The 16,149-nt window shown below is 47.7% G+C and overlaps 6 protein-coding genes across 6 annotated transcripts; 1 reads left to right on the top strand and 5 right to left on the bottom strand.

Annotated features, from left to right (window-relative positions):
- Positions 1–159: 159 nt before the first annotated feature.
- F5891DRAFT_1022644 (uncharacterized protein) lies at positions 160–1,322 on the bottom strand. Its single transcript, XM_041361243.1, has 4 exons — positions 1,143–1,322; positions 851–1,086; positions 268–801; positions 160–205 (listed from the first exon to the last, which is right to left on the bottom strand). The coding sequence occupies exons 2-3, from the start codon at positions 1,013–1,015 to the stop codon at positions 631–633; spliced, it is 336 nt and encodes a 111-aa protein (XP_041228227.1). The 5' UTR covers positions 1,016–1,086; positions 1,143–1,322; the 3' UTR covers positions 160–205; positions 268–630.
- Positions 1,323–1,407: 85 nt separating this feature from the next.
- Positions 1,408–3,656, bottom strand: F5891DRAFT_1022641 (uncharacterized protein). The gene is made up of 10 exons (XM_041361242.1): positions 3,492–3,656; positions 3,396–3,442; positions 3,188–3,343; positions 2,830–3,132; positions 2,735–2,773; positions 2,610–2,682; positions 2,555–2,560; positions 2,444–2,505; positions 2,295–2,395; positions 1,408–2,249 (listed from the first exon to the last, which is right to left on the bottom strand). The coding sequence occupies exons 1-10, from the start codon at positions 3,543–3,545 to the stop codon at positions 1,675–1,677; spliced, it is 1,416 nt and encodes a 471-aa protein (XP_041228226.1). The 5' UTR covers positions 3,546–3,656; the 3' UTR covers positions 1,408–1,674.
- A 656-nt stretch (positions 3,657–4,312) lies between these two features.
- Positions 4,313–5,299, top strand: F5891DRAFT_1106662 (ubiquitin-carboxy extension protein fusion). Its single transcript, XM_041363660.1, has 4 exons — positions 4,313–4,548; positions 4,598–4,708; positions 4,760–4,912; positions 4,974–5,299. Exons 1-4 carry the CDS (start codon positions 4,445–4,447, stop codon positions 4,990–4,992), a joined length of 387 nt encoding a protein of 128 aa, XP_041228225.1. The 5' UTR covers positions 4,313–4,444; the 3' UTR covers positions 4,993–5,299.
- Positions 5,300–5,687: 388 nt separating this feature from the next.
- Positions 5,688–6,445, bottom strand: F5891DRAFT_1127590 (uncharacterized protein; the record flags this gene model as incomplete). Its single annotated transcript, XM_041364195.1, has 4 exons — positions 5,688–5,892; positions 5,942–6,070; positions 6,135–6,365; positions 6,429–6,445. The coding sequence occupies 4 exons, from the start codon at positions 6,443–6,445 to the stop codon at positions 5,688–5,690; spliced, it is 582 nt and encodes a 193-aa protein (XP_041228224.1).
- A 238-nt stretch (positions 6,446–6,683) lies between these two features.
- Positions 6,684–7,926, bottom strand: F5891DRAFT_145504 (peptidase M76 family-domain-containing protein). The gene is made up of 5 exons (XM_041370664.1): positions 7,710–7,926; positions 7,383–7,639; positions 7,236–7,319; positions 7,026–7,154; positions 6,684–6,931 (listed from the first exon to the last, which is right to left on the bottom strand). Exons 1-5 carry the CDS (start codon positions 7,888–7,890, stop codon positions 6,923–6,925), a joined length of 660 nt encoding a protein of 219 aa, XP_041228223.1. The 5' UTR covers positions 7,891–7,926; the 3' UTR covers positions 6,684–6,922.
- On the bottom strand, positions 7,908–14,663 carry F5891DRAFT_1276959 (uncharacterized protein). The gene is made up of 28 exons (XM_041370253.1): positions 14,326–14,663; positions 14,190–14,262; positions 14,021–14,139; positions 13,887–13,959; positions 13,793–13,837; positions 13,685–13,735; positions 13,601–13,635; positions 13,267–13,552; positions 12,880–13,217; positions 12,733–12,827; positions 12,655–12,679; positions 12,514–12,602; positions 12,445–12,461; positions 11,320–12,388; positions 11,054–11,271; positions 10,774–11,003; positions 10,528–10,720; positions 10,166–10,475; positions 9,861–10,117; positions 9,438–9,813; positions 9,275–9,390; positions 9,176–9,226; positions 8,943–9,116; positions 8,731–8,889; positions 8,643–8,681; positions 8,405–8,593; positions 8,312–8,348; positions 7,908–8,264 (listed from the first exon to the last, which is right to left on the bottom strand). Exons 1-28 carry the CDS (start codon positions 14,338–14,340, stop codon positions 8,111–8,113), a joined length of 4,833 nt encoding a protein of 1,610 aa, XP_041228222.1. The 5' UTR covers positions 14,341–14,663; the 3' UTR covers positions 7,908–8,110.
- Positions 14,664–16,149: the final 1,486 nt, after the last annotated feature.

The following is a 16,149-nucleotide window of genomic DNA, read 5'->3' as shown; positions in this document are numbered from 1 at the left end:
AGGCCGGCGGTATTTCCAAAAAAAATGTGCATTTATTTACAAAAAAGTAGCGCTACAAAGATCGATTTTTATCTCAACAACGAAGCAAGCTATTGACATGGTCCAAGCGACAAAACTGATCAGAAAAATCGAACGCAGACGGCCAGCGAAAAAAACTAAGCGATTCGGTGAAGTTCGTAGTCACCTGCTCTCAGAGCCAGTAGAACTACAAAGATTGATTTTATTTCAGTAACGAAGCAAGATGATGACAAGCGGTAAGATACAAACTTGATCAGAAAAATGAGGCGCAGAAGACTGTAGAAAGGATGGAATGATTTGGCGAAATGGACACTTGCCTCATGTCCGCTAGCATAAAAACTAAATTCACACACATCTCACTTTTCCCGGTCTGCTACATTGTCTCGCAGGATGGCAAAGGCTTCTACCCGAGTGCGCAAGGTCAAGGAGCCTCGGAAATGCAGTTGTCCTCTGAAAAAGCAATTACAGCCCCCAGTGGTACACAGGCAGAACATCCTCCAAGCCAGGAAGTCGTCTCAAAGACTAAACCACGGCCACAGCCCATTCCACCAAAAAAGTCCAGCACTTTGTCAGCGGCCACAGTGCCAGGTGGATCCAGGTCTGTCCCAGACGTCAGAGCAGCTGTAGCGTCAAGACACTAACTTTCTTCCTTGAATAGCCCGTGCGATGAAGTGTTCGCCAGATTGTGGACAATGACAGGTGTTTCCCGCGAGCCTGGCTAATCTCATCACGGAGTTCGTCTAGATACATATCACAGCTGCGGGACAAATGGCCATGCATGTACTTTTGTTATGTCAGAATTTGTGCAGAAAGAGATTAAATATGGACGCACCTCAATATCTTCCAAGTCCATCATTCGAGTTCTGCCACTATTACCACTCTGGCTTTCTTTACACGGCTTCCCAGTCAACTTATAGCATCGCGCAACCCTTTCAATCGTCGATTTTCTTGCACCAGTGTATGCCATGATTTCGGATGTGTCAAGGAGCGGTAGCATTCAGATGATAATTTCGCATAGTTCTTGCGACGATTTGTGACCTTTCATAGTGGGGTAAGGGAGACGTTTGACTGGAGAAAAAAGTATTGTTGTAGACTGTTGGCTCTGAGAGCAGGTGACTACGAACTTCACCGAATCGCTTAGTTTTTTCGCTGGCCGTCTGCGTTCGATTTTTCTGATCAGTTTTGTCGCTTGGACCATGTCAATAGCTTGCTTCGTTGTTGAGATAAAAATCGATCTTTGTAGCGCTACTTTTTTGTAAATAAATGCACTTTTTTTTTGGAAATACCGCCGGCCTCTACCATTATGCAAACTGCTGTAAGCACGATCGAGCACAGTGATTAGGGTCCAAAAAATGTCTCGAATCGACGATGAAAAGCGATCTCACCAACTTTGATAGACTCTCGAACAGTACCGAGTATTCATTTATACGTATCATAAACTGCATACATACAATAGTGTCCCATACAAGTCCGAGACAAGAATTATTGTTTTACTTTACGTGCATGTAAGGTATGCAGACGAGTAGCAAAAAAGTCCCATGAGGAACGAAACGAACGAAACGAAACGAACGAAGGGAACATCATACTTGAAAGATATTAGGAGACTCGGTATTGGGTGTCAGACTCGAGTGTCCAACCAACACCAACCGACCGGTATCACTTCGTCCCCAACCGCACCCCCTTAGCAGACTTGAACCACCCCTCCTTCTCCTTGTCCCTGTCATCCTTCCAGCTCCCACCCATCTCAGGCGGAGATATATTCCCATACTTCGAACCCCTACGCATCAACCCCATCTCATCCGTCACACCATCCACCACCCCACGCTCTCGCTCCCTTACCCTCGGCGATCCCGACCTACCAAGCGACTTCCAATAACCATCATCTACAACTGACAAATGTCCCATAAACGCTACCGGCATCGGCGCCGCCATAACCAATCCTGCTGCCTTCGACTTCTTCCTTGCATCAGTATCAGGCATAGGCGTAGCTGTCCCAGGTTCCATCATCTTCTGCAACGCAAGCAAACACAAAAACGCGTCGTTGCCTGCATTATGCAGTGCACATGGGGGTTCGATCCCTAGGGAGTGTAAAAGCCCGCCGAGGGAGAGCGTAGAGCCTTGGGCGCGGTGTTTGCCTGTTTTGGGGTCGTGCATTACTCCTCGCTCGCCGGTGTTGAAGAGCGCGCGTTCAAAGGAAGCAGTATCGACTATGAGGACGTTGTGTGGGATTTCTAGGGGTGCGTTAGTTAGAGCGCATGAGTGGGGTGGCGACGTACTAATCTTGGTCTCTTCAAGACGCTGGATGTCAGAGCTGACGCCATGTCCTACAAGGACGAGGCTATTAGCGGTGGTTTCTGCGTCCGGGCTTGCTAGACTGCTGTAGATGACGTCAGACACCGGAGGTGTAGACACGGGGATGTTCTACCTAATCACAGACTGTACGATTTGAGGTAGCTTTGTTCTTGGTATGATTTGGCTGTCGCCCCACTATGAGGTACTTTATAAGGAGGGAATGAAGCGCCAAAGAAAGACGTACAGCATACTACTCCATCTGTCAGTTTATCAGAGGAGGGTGATCGGAATAGGCGTACCTGCCAGGGATACGTAGGACAATGCTTGTTGACGATCTTGTCCACGTAGTCACCGATGATATAATGACCCTTCCTGTGTATATGCACATCAGCCAGGTCGTTACGTCCGCCAATCCACAACACACCGATAATTCGATTCGGGCATCGGAGGCCACGCGCCGACGCTGTAAATCAGATCCATCAATTACCCGTACGCCACAGAAAGGAACAAAACACATACGCCTCGAGATGCCCACACCGAACAGCCGCATAACCCCATTCTAGAAACGTCGCCGGATTCCGTTCGCTCCACTCAAAATCGATGGCTAAAAATGTTTTGTCGCGCTTGGCCCACAATTCTCGGATGGCCTTCGGCTCGCCAGCTCGTATCCGAGTTTTAAACGCTGCGAGCGCTACTGCTGGCAGTGTCGTGTATAGTTTCTTGTAGGTCGCCCAGTCTGCAACGTTCCGTAGGTGTCGCTGAGACGTCTCGAAGTGCGTCACTTTGAGCATGTTGTCGGGCGTTGGAAGTGTTTCACCGAAACTGAAGGTTCCTTCTTCATTTGTGGGTCAGTAAGTCGGAGGTGAATAGGACGCACCGAGTCTTGATCATCTTGATGAACGCGCCGACGGTCGTTAGTCGGGTGACAATGTGCGCACGGCCAGTCGATGAGTCTGTGACAGTAATTACAGGCCATGAAAATCCCAGAAACTGCTCAAACGTCTCGAAGAACTGTCCCCATGTCCGGTCGTACCTGTGCAGCTCGATAAACGCGTCCTATGCACGTATTAAAGGGGCAGACACACCACGGGATATTGTGCAACTGGAAGTAACCTATATAAGCAGAGTACACCTATTGGATTATGAGCAACCTGTTAGGCGAAAGTGCTGGCATGACGCACAGACTGGAGATCGTATTCCCAACCTTCTGGATTGACAAGGCGAAAATCTGCCATAGAATTTGAAATCAGACGACGGCTCGGTCAGTGCGCAAACAGGTCAGTAGCGCTACGAGTAACGATCTCCAAGGCAGCGACGCGGAACAAAACTCGGTTTAATACTGAGTGTCTAGACGCCAGGAAGTCGTGTTTACGGCATAATTTTACATACTTCCATTTGGCATGAACAGCGTTTTTGGGGCATGGAGGGGTGTAACGGCGCATGCCGAAATAGTCTGTGTTCATATGTAGTTTCTATTACTCAAATATCACGTAGATGAACTTAAAAATTATGGAGAAGAGGATACGTCGTTTCATTCATGTACAAGAAGAAGCAAGGGCAACCTGCAGAAGTCCTGAAAAAAAAAGAAGTTAGCAACGGGAAATAAGAAAGAACAAGGACGGGGATCAGAGACTTGAATGGGATCCCGCAAGGGACCAACGTCCAGAGTGCAAGCACGTCGCGTCGAAAAAATTTCTATCCTAATAAACATATCGAAAACGTGAAAACTCACCATGAGTGTCAATGCATTTATGTTCACATGAAAAGGGCCCAAGGAGTTCCTGCAGAACGAGTCAGCATTGTAACACAATACAGGATGAAAAAATCAGATTAATAGATCGCGTTCTTCTCAGAACCTGCTAGCAGGCATCGAAGTGAGCTGAGTTTACGAAGATGTTTCATCGTAGAAAGACCAGCATAAGACATTGACGAGCACTTACCTTGTGGTTGTGACATATGTAGGAAACAAAGCTTCGGAAACACCCGAAGTATCACTATCACGCTTGGACCTACCCTAAACTCAGCCACTCATTGAAACTATACAGGTCTTATTGAATTTGCCCACGGTCTGACACGCTGAGCGCATTCCATTCGGAGGACGCAACCGCAAGACACACAACCTCGCCATCTGAAGATGCAGATCTTCGTCAAGACCCTCACAGGGAAGACTATCACCCTTGAGGTGGAGTCTTCTGACACCATCGACAACGTCAAGGCCAAAATTCAGGATAAGGAGGGGTACGCGTTATAATATATCTGGTATTACAGAAATTGATAGTGTGATCAGTATTCCCCCCGATCAACAGCGTCTCATCTTCGCTGGAAAGCAGCTCGAAGATGGTCGCACACTCAGCGACTATAACATCCAGAAGGAATCTACTCTCCACCTTGTCCTTCGGTGCGTCGCGTGTGTATTCTAACACTGATCACCATGCTCACCTATCCATAGTCTCCGTGGCGGAATCATTGAGCCCTCATTAAAGGTCCTCGCAGCTAAATACAACTGCGACAAGCAAATCTGCCGAAAATGCTACGCACGTCTGCCCCCTCGCGCAACTAACTGCCGTAAGCGCGGATGTGGACACTCGTCACAACTCCGCCCGTGCGTCTTTCATTCCTTTACATCATCTCACGTGAAACTAATTTGACATCACCGTGAACAGCAAGAAGAAGTTGAAGTAGTCGACTCGCTTTGGGCGTGCTTTGGGGACGATTATGGGACATCCATGTGTATTTCTTTTTCGCTCGCATGTGCAATATGCAACACATGATCATTCCATGTCGTTTTGTGGAACTTGCTGTGTGATTTCTCCGCATTTTGTGCGCAGTGGTGATAATTATTACGCCAGTTCTTTGTCGTAAGAACGACCCCGTATCGTGACAGGTCATTTTCCATCAGATATTTGTCAGTAGGCGAACTTCGGTCTCCCCAAGGTGTCAAAGTGTTCCCTAACGACGTTTCGGAGGTGTACAATGAACCTATTACCACAAACAGCAACTTCCGTGGCGCCCATTAAGGGCAGTTACACCAGATTAAGTTCAAGAAGTGTGCTTGAGCGTCGTTAAAACGCTTTCGTATAACTGGTATGTATATGCGAAAGAGCGTGTCAAATGACTTGGACTAGCCCAACATCACCTCACGCCCTAACAAACTCGGTAAACCATGCATTCGTATTGTCCCAATGACCTGTCTGTTGTCCATAAAAAACCGACAAAATATGTCCAAGTGCAACTGCAACTACAAAATAAGGTATTGTTCCTAACGACCAAAAACTGAAGCCAGGGTATGTAGAACATGCCAAATCCCAAAGCCAGAAATGAAATTAGATGTAAATTTCAGGCATGCTGAGAGGAATTTTTGGTTTAAGGAGGCCAAATTAGAACATGATAGCTGCGCCAGCTGCTGCAGAGAGTAGGACAACGGCAGCGGGGCCCATGCCGATCTTGATGAGCGATGCAGCACCACTGCTGTTGATGGTCGAAGGTGAAGCAGATGCGGATGAGCTGGTCTGTGCTGTGGTAGCAGGAGCGGTGGTTGTAGGAGCCACAATCGACGCTGTGGACAGGCCAGTACCCGTGCTCCTAGAAGAGGTTTCAGATTGTCGTCTGTGATAGGCAAGCATTTACTCACGAGCTCGTCGACGTGGTGGATGTCGACGGCAGTGTGGCACTCGACATTGCGGAAACAGCAAAGTCACCACTTTGTGCGTAGACAGTGTTGATGTTGCTGTTGCTAGTAGCTTCGAGGGTGTAACCGTCACTACGCATCGCGAGTTCAGCCACTCTTATGGGTTCATTCAGCAGAAATAGATCAGGGTGCTTACCCAACGGGGACCTGGGGCAGCGTAAGGGTTATGATACCCGCCGAGCTTTGCACGTTGTTTCCGATGGCGAATGTGTTGTGGAAGATGGTGTTCACCATGTAAAGACTGAACGAACTGGGGTCGGAAGTGGTTGCCTCCCAAGTGACATTGACCAAGCCGCCAACCGCAACACCCGTCGGTGTGTTGAGTGTCAGTGCAGACACGAGAGGGATAGCGAAGGTGGCAAGAGCACTAAGGGGGTAAGTTAACGACACATCGGAAACCTGCTCATCCGATAGTGAAAAAGAGACTTACGCGATTCTAGCGAACATGTTGAAGTCGTGAACGGAGTAGAAATAAACCAGAAGAAGATGTAGATGATGTCGAGGACGACGGCGAGGAACGGGAAGCAGAGAAGTGAGAGAGTTGAAGAAAAGTTCAAGCAAGCACAACAGCTTTTATGCCAGAACTAAACCATAAGGCGTCTTCCCACGCGGCTTACCAGTCTGGTTCAAAAGCATCCGATGCCGACGATTCACAAACACGCTGGATTCTCATCATTGCCTCATCATTCCCGCGTTTTTCATTCGGTAGGTATGCCCAACTATGGATTCTAGTCAGTAATAGTAGACATTATCCATTACAAGTCGTCAACCCCCCAGCAATAATGCTCACGGGGAAAAAATCCCTTGGTGAAATTTAACCGGATGGCGGCGTACAATTTCCCGATTTCCAGTCAGGCCGCGATCGTAAGAGCCTTTCGCCTGTGTTCAAGAATAGATCACGGCCATGTATTCCCTTTCCATCCGCTAATAGATCTACGTGTGAAACGTGGTGAACACCAACGTCAAAAAATGTCAACGAATGTGCGGCATCATCTTGTCGAGGGACAACAAGGCAGGCACAACTCACCTCGTCAAACGGTCGCGTATCGCTAAAGCAACTCCCCCAGACCTCATTCACCGCACGCTCTGCCGCTGCCTCGTCTGGGCACATGGGATTCGCGCGGACGGAAAGTATAGCACGCCGTCTCACGCAAGCCTATTCCAAGTTAGTAAGCATTTGGACTGATCAAGAGATGGATATAGGACTGCACAGCATGAGGCACAATCATCGATATACCTGATGTTGTTTTGAAAATGACACGAATCCCCTTCCCAGCTCACGCATATATCGGCAGTCACCACTTAAACTGTTAGCACGGATCTTCGGTAAACGGGCACCGCGGCATATGTCAATAAAGTGTAATATGACACACTGATCACTCACTTCGCTACATGCATGATGTCTCAAGTTTTTCCAGTCAACATTGAACTTGCAGTGATCATACATATGTACCAGCTCGTGTGTGAGGGTATCTTCCATGTGCTTCTTGTCTCCGAAATGGCCCTGACAAAGGATAATCGCTCCAGCAGGATGGAAGCCTCCGGAACGCGTGAGATCGCATGGGGCACACACGATGTTCGAGGACGGTACCAGGCACCCGGACAACTTAAGATGTTTTAACATGAAAACAACTGAAGGGCCTATGAAAGCAACGCGTGCGCGGCGCTGGAATAAGTACGGATCAGACCATGCAGAAACAACGAGACGGACTGTAATTCAGAAGTTCGGTCTTCCATTGCTCGCAGCGGCGATGCTGCGCTTCAACCCTGTCACGTTCTCGTTCATCTGCGGTAAGCCCCATACCTGATACTTGGGCAGCTTTGTGCAGCCATCTTTGAAATGATCGCGACTCTGATGGATTAACAGGTGGTTCAGAGGAGGCCGGATCCATGAGTGCAAATGTGCTAGTGCAAAGCGCAAGTTTATAATACTATTCATGATGAGTTCCCACGGACGTGCATGCACTCGCGGCACAACACAAATTGGGATAGAACGGCAACGTTAAAGTAAATCAAACACCAAAAAGCGACAACCAAGAACTCGTAGGTACCAGGGTCCAATACATTATCCTCCGGAACGCCCACTAGAAAGACAGTGCAGTAGTAATGTAATCAACCAGAAGTGCACTTGAACAACTCTCGCACGTCTGGCAGATTATGGAGCTCAGTCAGGTATCTCGTCGCCAGCGCTTGAAACAGCAGCTCGTGATGCTCGTCGTGGTATGGGGTGTGCACATGGGCCATCTCGTGTGCCATGACATAATACCTGCGGGAGATTAGTAAATGCTGAAGGACAGAATTTTGTGTACTTGCCAGTCAATGTAAGCTTTTCCAGCAGGGGCATCTTTGTCTAAGTAGTAGGCATAAGCCTTGGTAACGGAAGAACCAATCATGAAGATCACATACGGTTCTGTATATAGTGTTCCAGACCGAAAAATATCTGATCATTGCGGTTGAAACCCATCAGATTCGAGTCTTCGCCGTGATAGAATACATGACATCGTGTCTGATTGATTGAAAAGACTGTTGCGAGGTTACTAATGATATTCCCAAAGGCTTCGCGTTCCTTTGAGGGAACACCCAAGACTGTCCCCTCTAAAACAACGTCAGTCTAGCAGTTCGAAATGAGAAGCATTTAACTCACTTCGCTTCCAGACTTTGACTTGCCCGACGTGTTGGCCCTCTTCATTGATTTAATTATGAGCTGCCATACTCCAAGTTGGATAACGTACCACATTCTTCGAGATCCGTCTTTGCAACCTTCTTCTCATCGCAGTATGCGACATTTTTCTGCTTTTTCCCTCCACCAACCTGTTCCCTATTGCTGATGTGCGAGTCGTTATCGCCACCCTCTTCCTTCATGATATTCTTCACCTTCTCGATGGAGTTTTCTGCATATAAGTTATCAGTGTCTACCTTCGCCCTGAAAATGGACCTAGCGCACCTATCTCACTGAGCTTGATCTGACCCAACCTGGGGTCTTTGCGAAACCGATGCCAAAACTTCGTGAATTTGCTGACGGGCTCCGGCTTGTCACAGGTTGATTCGCTTTCCGAAGATGCATCTTGAGGGGAAGCTTGAACAGGTCCGGGTGGTGCCCCATTGCAAGGATTTTCTCCTGCTTTCATTAAGCATCTCCCCTGGCATGAAAGATAATGAAATTGATCGTGAACTTACCATGTTCGGCCTTTTCCAGGTTCTCGCGATACTCCGAGAGAATTCTATCGACTAAACATGCAATCAGCGTTGCTTCTTAGATAACAGTGACAGCCTCGCCATCGTAACCACGACGCTTGAGGACGTTAATGTCTGTATCCAATATAGTCATAAGAGACAGGACATCATTCTTTTTATAGGTAGAGAACAGCAGGCGACATAGAGCTGCTGCTACACTACAATGAATGAGCACGCATCTCGATCGACACATAACACCACGTACTCATAACTGTCAGCCTTTGGCTCCTTGATCCACAGTACATGCAGGCCATCCTTGGATTGCGTCTCAGCGGAGAGTTCGGTAGGGTGCGCTTTCTGTCCCTGAAGTCCATTAGTCGCATTTGGGAAGTCTAGTCTCTTCGTAACATCAAGCTTTCGACAAGCTCGCACGAAAAATTGATCCTCGTCATGCCACCGTAACAGGCGCATTCCATCTCTAAAGCGTGGTTCGTCGAACTCGTGGAGGAAAATAGGTATCTTGTCAATGATAGAATTTAGAAGGTCGCGGGCACTGCGTGCGTCCAGCAACTCCTTGCCTGGTTCCACAGTGTATTTGATGCAAGAACTCAGCGACTTGACTTTCATTTCAGAGTAAAACTCTGCTTGCGATATGTCATATTGTACCAGAAAGAACGCAAGTACTTACTTTCTAACAACTCCTCCTGGGGAGCGATGAAAATGCAGTCGCCAAAGGTGCGACGACTTTCCATGTCGTCTGCGACCAATACTTCTTCGGCCTTGCAAAGTTCAAACTCGTCTGCTTCGTGACTGTACCCATCGCGGCCAATACCACCTTTCCCTTGTCGGTATCCTAAGAAAATTGAGGCAGTGCGCATGTCTTCGTGGATCTTTCGAGGAAGAGACTTGTGACCAACCGCAATCAGACGCAGCTCAGTCAAGTATCTACAACAAGTAAGTATCACGAGTCAAGATTCCGGCACCGATACGCACCTCTCATGGTCGTCCTCAGCTAGTTTAAGAAACGTTTTTGGACATTTCAGGAGAACTCTGAGAACATCGATGCATTCAGGGCGTTCCTTAACACCACAGGCTTTTAAGAAAGCGTTGGCACTAGGCCCGAAGTCGACAAACTTAAACAGCCGCTGGTAGAAGTGGTCCCCGGGGTATGAGTCTGACTTCAGGAAGCACTCACGAGGCGCCACTGGCTCATAAGATTTACTGAGTTGGGGCTGCTCGGAAGTTACCTCAACGGGAACAATTTTCAGGTCTGCGATTTTTTCGAATTCTCCTGCTGAGAAAACTACACGTTTTGTCAGTACACACAGAAAACGCCCGGTTATGAGACTACTTGCCTCCTTTTTCAGCAAGAAACTTAAACCAGCTCTTTGCAGTTTGCGGGTCTTTTGGCGGAGTCGATTGAAGAACCTGGAATAACTTTTCAGCGGTAGGGCGATCTCGAATCTTCAGCTTTGCAATATTCTTCTTGCTGAACTGATCGGGCAAATGACCAAAGCCCAACACTTTCCAGTTTGAGTCCGAGAACACCTTGTCAATTGTGGCATCAGCTATACACTTCCAGCGTTTGTGTATGAACAGACCTCGTCATGAGGGATTTGACAATTTCTTCCATCTCTGACACCAGGGATGAAGGGGAACTTGGAGAACTTTGATGGATCGAACTGCCTTTCAAGAAATGATTCATACAATGGTCCGCAAAGAGATGCGAATGCAGCACGCCTAGCGTCATGATCGTCCTTGGAAGACGCGATAGGGATGAGTTGATCTATCGTAGGGTAATCGTGTAACCCATGTCTAATGAGGAATAGTGCTTTGGTGATTGGTCAGTGGGGGATGTGACGTCAAACCAGTTCACGGCACCTTCATGGCTGCTTGGATCCCAGTAGCCGCAATTGATTACATGTAGTTTGAGTGCCCGGTTAGTTTCTGAGGATGCGAAGAGCTCATTGATTTGACGTCTTTCACCATCACTGCAAGGAAAGATCTTCATCCCCATGACGCGAGCCGCATGTTCCGAAGGAGATGTAAGGAGGTACCTCGCCAGGTCCATGGCATTCCATCTATCACCGCCCATTGCCCTATGTGGTATGTTAGCAAACACGGTAGAGTCATTCCTGGTTACTAACTTGGATATGAATGTCTCGATGTCGCACCGTTCTTGCACCCCCAGATATTGTAGTGGCTGCACCATGCGATAATCCGCGAGGAGGTCTTGTCTAACGACTGGAAGGTCGCGAAAAACGTCGGCTTCAGGAAAATACGCGTCCTGGGGTCGCGTCATGCAAGGTTTGTTCGAGATGGTTGCAGGTATGCAATTCATATCCTTTAAAATCTCCCGAACTTCGAAACGACTATTGTCATCTAGTGAATGCCAAAGGGCACCGAAGACGCTGAGGACGTGTTGCGCGAAACTGGGTGTATGGTTGATGTCATGTGCCAGATCTGACGTACTGTCCTTGAGGTGTCGAAGCCAGTGTAGGATTGTCATCTCTTGCCATCCAAAAGCCTCCGGAATCCAGTGAGTCACGTTTTGGGTAAGTGCTGGGGGTATGGTGTCGTCTGGCAAAGGGTCATCAGAACGGCGGACACTCAGCATTAGTGGATTGATAAATTTGCTGATGGAGTTAAGTCTGACTTCCTTCCCCCCGGAACGCGTTTTGCCTACTTTGAGCAGTTCGTCCCGACACCTTTTCTGCTGGTCATCCAAAGGACCCTGACTTCCAAGTGAAGTGCACCACCAACGTAAGCAAGCAGCCATCTCCGACTCACTCAGCCACCGCGAATTCAGTTCTTTCACGACATCTCCGATTGTGTACGGTCTGATCCGGAGAGAATCAGGAAGCGCCATGGATGCTGATATGGGACGCAGGTCCATTGGGAATGTTGGAGTGCGCATGAAGTGAGCGAATTGAGAATTGTAGAGACGGATGTCCTTCGTGTACCGAATCCCTTGATCAGATATGAACGGGAATTCATCTGACTCCGAACAAGCGTAGAATGCATCCTTGATGATTTGGGATACCTTTGGATCGGGGGTGGAAGGATGGAAGACGAAAGACTTCATCGCATACAGGGCTAGTTGTTCTGCATCTTGTTTCGACAACGTCGACCACGCATCCTTTACTTTTTTCATCTCGGAATCATAAGCAATCCTCGCCAAAAAACCTCCAACGTAAAGGAGCTCTTTATTCCATTCTGCACGGCATGGCGTCAATGGGCAGATTGCAGTCTAGTATCAATTCATCACTTACTGGAGACATGATTATTGCTGCAAGGTAAATCATCAGATATATCCTCACATAGGGTCGTGCGATGCTCACGCAAGATCAATAGAGCCTCTTTCCACAGTTGGAATAAAACGGCTAGACATGTGGCAAGCCATGCCCGTCGTTTGAGCCGTACTTTGCCCCTGTCATGCACATGAGATAACATGAGATAATCCAACACTATGAAGTACAGACGATGAAGATTCGAGGGGGATGTGCTCTGTCAGAGGAACATAAGGATAAAAACCGCTTCGGAAGAACGCCTTAACGTACGCTTCCAATTGGGGACAAAATCCTTGAGGACCACGGAAGACGCTTCCAAACCCTGCATCTTCTTGTGATTGTTTATCGTGCTCGTCCTTACTGAACTGTGGATAATGAATATAGGACAGAGTCGAAATCTGTAAGGTATTTGCTTACGAAAACCATTTCAAATAGGAAATCTTTGGGAAGCTTTTTCTTCGTTGCGGATTTCAAACCCTCCTCCAGACTCGATTTCGCTGGAACAGTAACAGTAACTTTTGCAGAGTAGATGGAACATTCTGCTGAGACGCTAGATTTGGAACTCGAGGCTTCAGAAGCAGCTGCTGCAGCTTCTGGAGCTGCTATTATTCCATTCGATTTCGAGTTTTTCTCCATTGAGAAGAAACTCTTGAATTTCGCTGGATTTCCACCTTCTTCCGGTTCCGCACGTGCGGCGAGTGTTTTTGAACCTCCAATGAGCGTATGGTCAAAGAACTCAACTGTGACCTTCTGAGCTGCCAAGAACATTAGAATATTTGTAGACCAGGCGCAAGAAATACTGACATATCAGTGCAACAGAATCAATGGTCATGGTTCCATGCGAGCTTTTTTTAATCATATGCGGCGAGATGGCTATTGGCTGACTGGCCTGACTCCGTTTTTTTGTCAAATGAGACAACTCAGTGTTGTCCAGAAAGATCCCAACATGTTCAACACGGGTCAGGAAGGTCAAGGAGGTTACTAGAAATCGCGTGAGTTCAAAGATCCGTGGAATAGTCGACTCCTGCTTCAACTCCATCTCAATCACAGTCCACTTGTCGCGGTCGCATCCTTCTTTCTTCACAAGAAGCTACATGCACGTCAATGAACTGAGATGGGAGTCTAAGCAACAACGTGCCTGGTCTCTGTCATAATAGATGGATCTCATCTCTCCTGCGACATCCAATGAGCGACATATAGGCTTCATTGCAGGATCGCGTACCATCCGATTTGACAACGGGATTGTCTGTGACACTGAATACACTAAAGAAACCTGTACCAGGAAATTGCCCTTAGGTCTCAGCATGAACAAGGAATGCATGGATCATACCGACTCCAAATGCACCAATCTTGCGTTCATCCGGGTTCCCTTCGGCTAGGTAAAAGGTTCAGCACCCAGCAAGTTGTTCAAAACCGTTACACACCAATTTTCGTCAGACGCTTCCAGTCATCAGGTTTAAACTGGGCACCGTCATTCTTGACAACCCATTTCAAGACCTTCAAGTTGTTGGACGAAAACGTCAGTGCTCCGTAGCCAGTAATTTGGCTGATAGCACACCTTAGTTGAATTGAGACCTGGTGTCGTCCCATTACTTGCACGTCCGCGTGGACTCTCAAATACGATATTAAAGTTTTCGGCCCCAGCATCGTCCGCATTCTGCAACAGTTCTCGGAACACTTCATCGCAATCAGTCGTTCTTTCTGACTTGACATAGTTCCAAACGTACCTGTGAACTCCTCTGGGTAACGGGCGAGGACTTTATCGACAAGCGCCCGCTGGTTGATTTCCACTGCCGTGACCTTCAAATCAAAAGATGAGCCCCGAAAGAGTACAATTCTTGGGCGCTAATAGAACTAGCTCACCTCGGGCTCACACATTACACAAAAGGCTCGAGATGTTCGTCGAAATGCGATAGTAGTCAGTATGTGAGGGTATGAGACTCTAAAGCGACAGGATAAATATAACGTTGGGTGGACCGTAACAGCAGCTGGCCTCGCGCTCAACACGCGTAGCTATGCCACACAAAGGGACCCACAACTTAATATGATCTACGAGCGCTTATTCTTGTATTATATTAAATTGCTGTGCGTTACAGCCCATGACAGGCAATGTCGCAGGATGTGGAATGCATGGCAATGTGTTAGCCGGCGAGCGCGACTAGTTTGAAGCTGACCGAATCCTGGATTGTTAAGAATAAGTACAGGCTTGCTCTTGGAGGTCTTCCACTCAACGTTGATGTGCAGCAGGGTACCGTGACGAGAGTGCACGGGGCACTGCCACAATTAGTCATAGTATCGCCTCAAGCTGTGTTATTTTGACAGCATGCCGAAGACGAGCCACCACTAGCACTACTAGCTCTTGAATGGGTCGTGTGCCTAGTGTTGCACTGATTTCTCCGAGTTCTCTCAATTCTGGAATACGAAGAACGTCGAGTCTAAATATGATCAACACCGCTAAACATGTGGGACTCGTAATCCAGCAGTACAGCCGCCTACACACACACTTCCTCGCAACACACGCACAAACCTAGTTTTTGATGCAGTCCCAACCCTATGGTGCGCGTCACTTAGCCACCACTACTTTTGAACAACGTTCTCACCCCCTCGAAAAAAAATCAGATTTTTATTTCCTCTTGTAAAAATGATCCTTTCGATGAGTAGAGTAAAGCTACAAGAGGAATTATTGATTGAATCAAATCTGAGCGAGTTTTTTAAAAACAAAAGGGATGATTTGGCCACCTAAAGTACTATGACTCCCCATCAATCAAAAATGCGAGCCAATGTCTCCGGAATACGTCTGTGAGACTTGTACTTTGTAGAGCTGAATTGCTTAACCTGAAACTGGGCATCCTTTGTGCTCAGACCCGTCCGATATGCCTCCATCCAGCGGTGCATGCGATGTTCCCACAGTCGAATGGTACTGAGCTGCACAGACTGCATTGCTAAGGGCATGTTCTTCTTCAGGGTCTCAAAAGTGCCGTCGCAGTTGTCTCGGAGATATTTTTTGACCTTCCCCCAGAAATATTCGATGAAATTGAGTTCACAGTGGAACTTTGGGAGGAAGATGCAGAGATGACCAGCGTTTTCGATGATTTCCTGAATGTATGACTTTTGTTGCTGAAAATCGGGCTGGAGCTCGAGTATACGTTTGTTGCAACAAGCTGTTGCATCAATATTACACTTTGTGCCACACTTTCCACGAGACTGCCGCTGCCAGAGACCACGTTCACTCAAGACCTGCTTGATACCTTTGGCTTCATTTGGAAATTGCGGGTGATCGGGAGGAAATACCATGTCCTGTTCGATCCTCATGCCATTGTGCATGAACCATCCAGGTCGCATATGAGCCTGTTTGCCACCTGGATTCACATTCATGTGAGAAACGAGCAAGGCATCTTCAGCATATGCAGAGTGGCCCTGCGAGTTATCGATGAGGAACAATGCTTGATATCCAGGACCATGGATACGTTCGAATGTGGGTATAATTTTGTCACTGAGCTGGATGAATATCAGCGGGAAAGCTTTGCCAAGAACTCGACACGAAAGACCCACCTGTTTCACAAACATCTCGCCATTCCAATATCCCTCGTGATTCTTTCCATACTCCAATGATTCACCTGCATCCACCATGTGTCCAACTGTTGAGCAAATCACGTCACTGCGATGGAGGCCACGTCCCACCCCTTT

This window comes from Suillus fuscotomentosus (assembly GCF_016647785.1).
Source record: "Suillus fuscotomentosus strain FC203 chromosome Unknown F5891scaffold_16, whole genome shotgun sequence".
NCBI lineage: Eukaryota > Fungi > Basidiomycota > Agaricomycetes > Boletales > Suillaceae > Suillus > Suillus fuscotomentosus.
Note: the sequence above shows the minus strand (reverse complement) of the source record. Positions and strands in the feature narration are given on the sequence as shown.

Excerpts from the sequence above, each read along its gene's own strand:
- F5891DRAFT_1022644 (XM_041361243.1), bottom strand. The coding sequence starts at position 1,015 with ATGCTACCGCTCCTTGACACATCCGAAATCATGGCATACACTGGTGCA. Across the intron at positions 802-850 it reads TGGACTTGGAAGATATTGAG|TACATGCATGGCCATTTGTC; the intron begins GTGCGTCCATAT and ends ACATAACAAAAG.
- F5891DRAFT_1022641 (XM_041361242.1), bottom strand. The coding sequence starts at position 3,545 with ATGGCAGATTTTCGCCTTGTCAATCCAGAAGGTTGGGAATACGATCTC. Across the intron at positions 3,344-3,395 it reads CAGTTGCACAATATCCCGTG|GTACGACCGGACATGGGGAC; the intron begins GTGTGTCTGCCC and ends CGAGCTGCACAG. Across the intron at positions 3,133-3,187 it reads ATCAAGATGATCAAGACTCG|TTTCGGTGAAACACTTCCAA; the intron begins GTGCGTCCTATT and ends AGGAACCTTCAG.
- F5891DRAFT_1106662 (XM_041363660.1), top strand. The coding sequence starts at position 4,445 with ATGCAGATCTTCGTCAAGACCCTCACAGGGAAGACTATCACCCTTGAG. Across the intron at positions 4,549-4,597 it reads AAAATTCAGGATAAGGAGGG|TATTCCCCCCGATCAACAGC; the intron begins GTACGCGTTATA and ends TAGTGTGATCAG. Across the intron at positions 4,709-4,759 it reads ACTCTCCACCTTGTCCTTCG|TCTCCGTGGCGGAATCATTG; the intron begins GTGCGTCGCGTG and ends ACCTATCCATAG.
- F5891DRAFT_145504 (XM_041370664.1), bottom strand. The coding sequence starts at position 7,890 with ATGGATCCGGCCTCCTCTGAACCACCTGTTAATCCATCAGAGTCGCGA. Across the intron at positions 7,320-7,382 it reads GACATCATGCATGTAGCGAA|ATCCGTGCTAACAGTTTAAG; the intron begins GTGAGTGATCAG and ends CGTTTACCGAAG. Across the intron at positions 7,155-7,235 it reads CATTTTCAAAACAACATCAG|GCTTGCGTGAGACGGCGTGC; the intron begins GTATATCGATGA and ends AACTTGGAATAG.
- F5891DRAFT_1276959 (XM_041370253.1), bottom strand. Across the intron at positions 9,117-9,175 it reads CCTGGAAAAGGCCGAACATG|GAGAAAATCCTTGCAATGGG; the intron begins GTAAGTTCACGA and ends TAATGAAAGCAG. Across the intron at positions 8,594-8,642 it reads AGTCAAAGTCTGGAAGCGAA|AGGGGACAGTCTTGGGTGTT; the intron begins GTGAGTTAAATG and ends ACGTTGTTTTAG.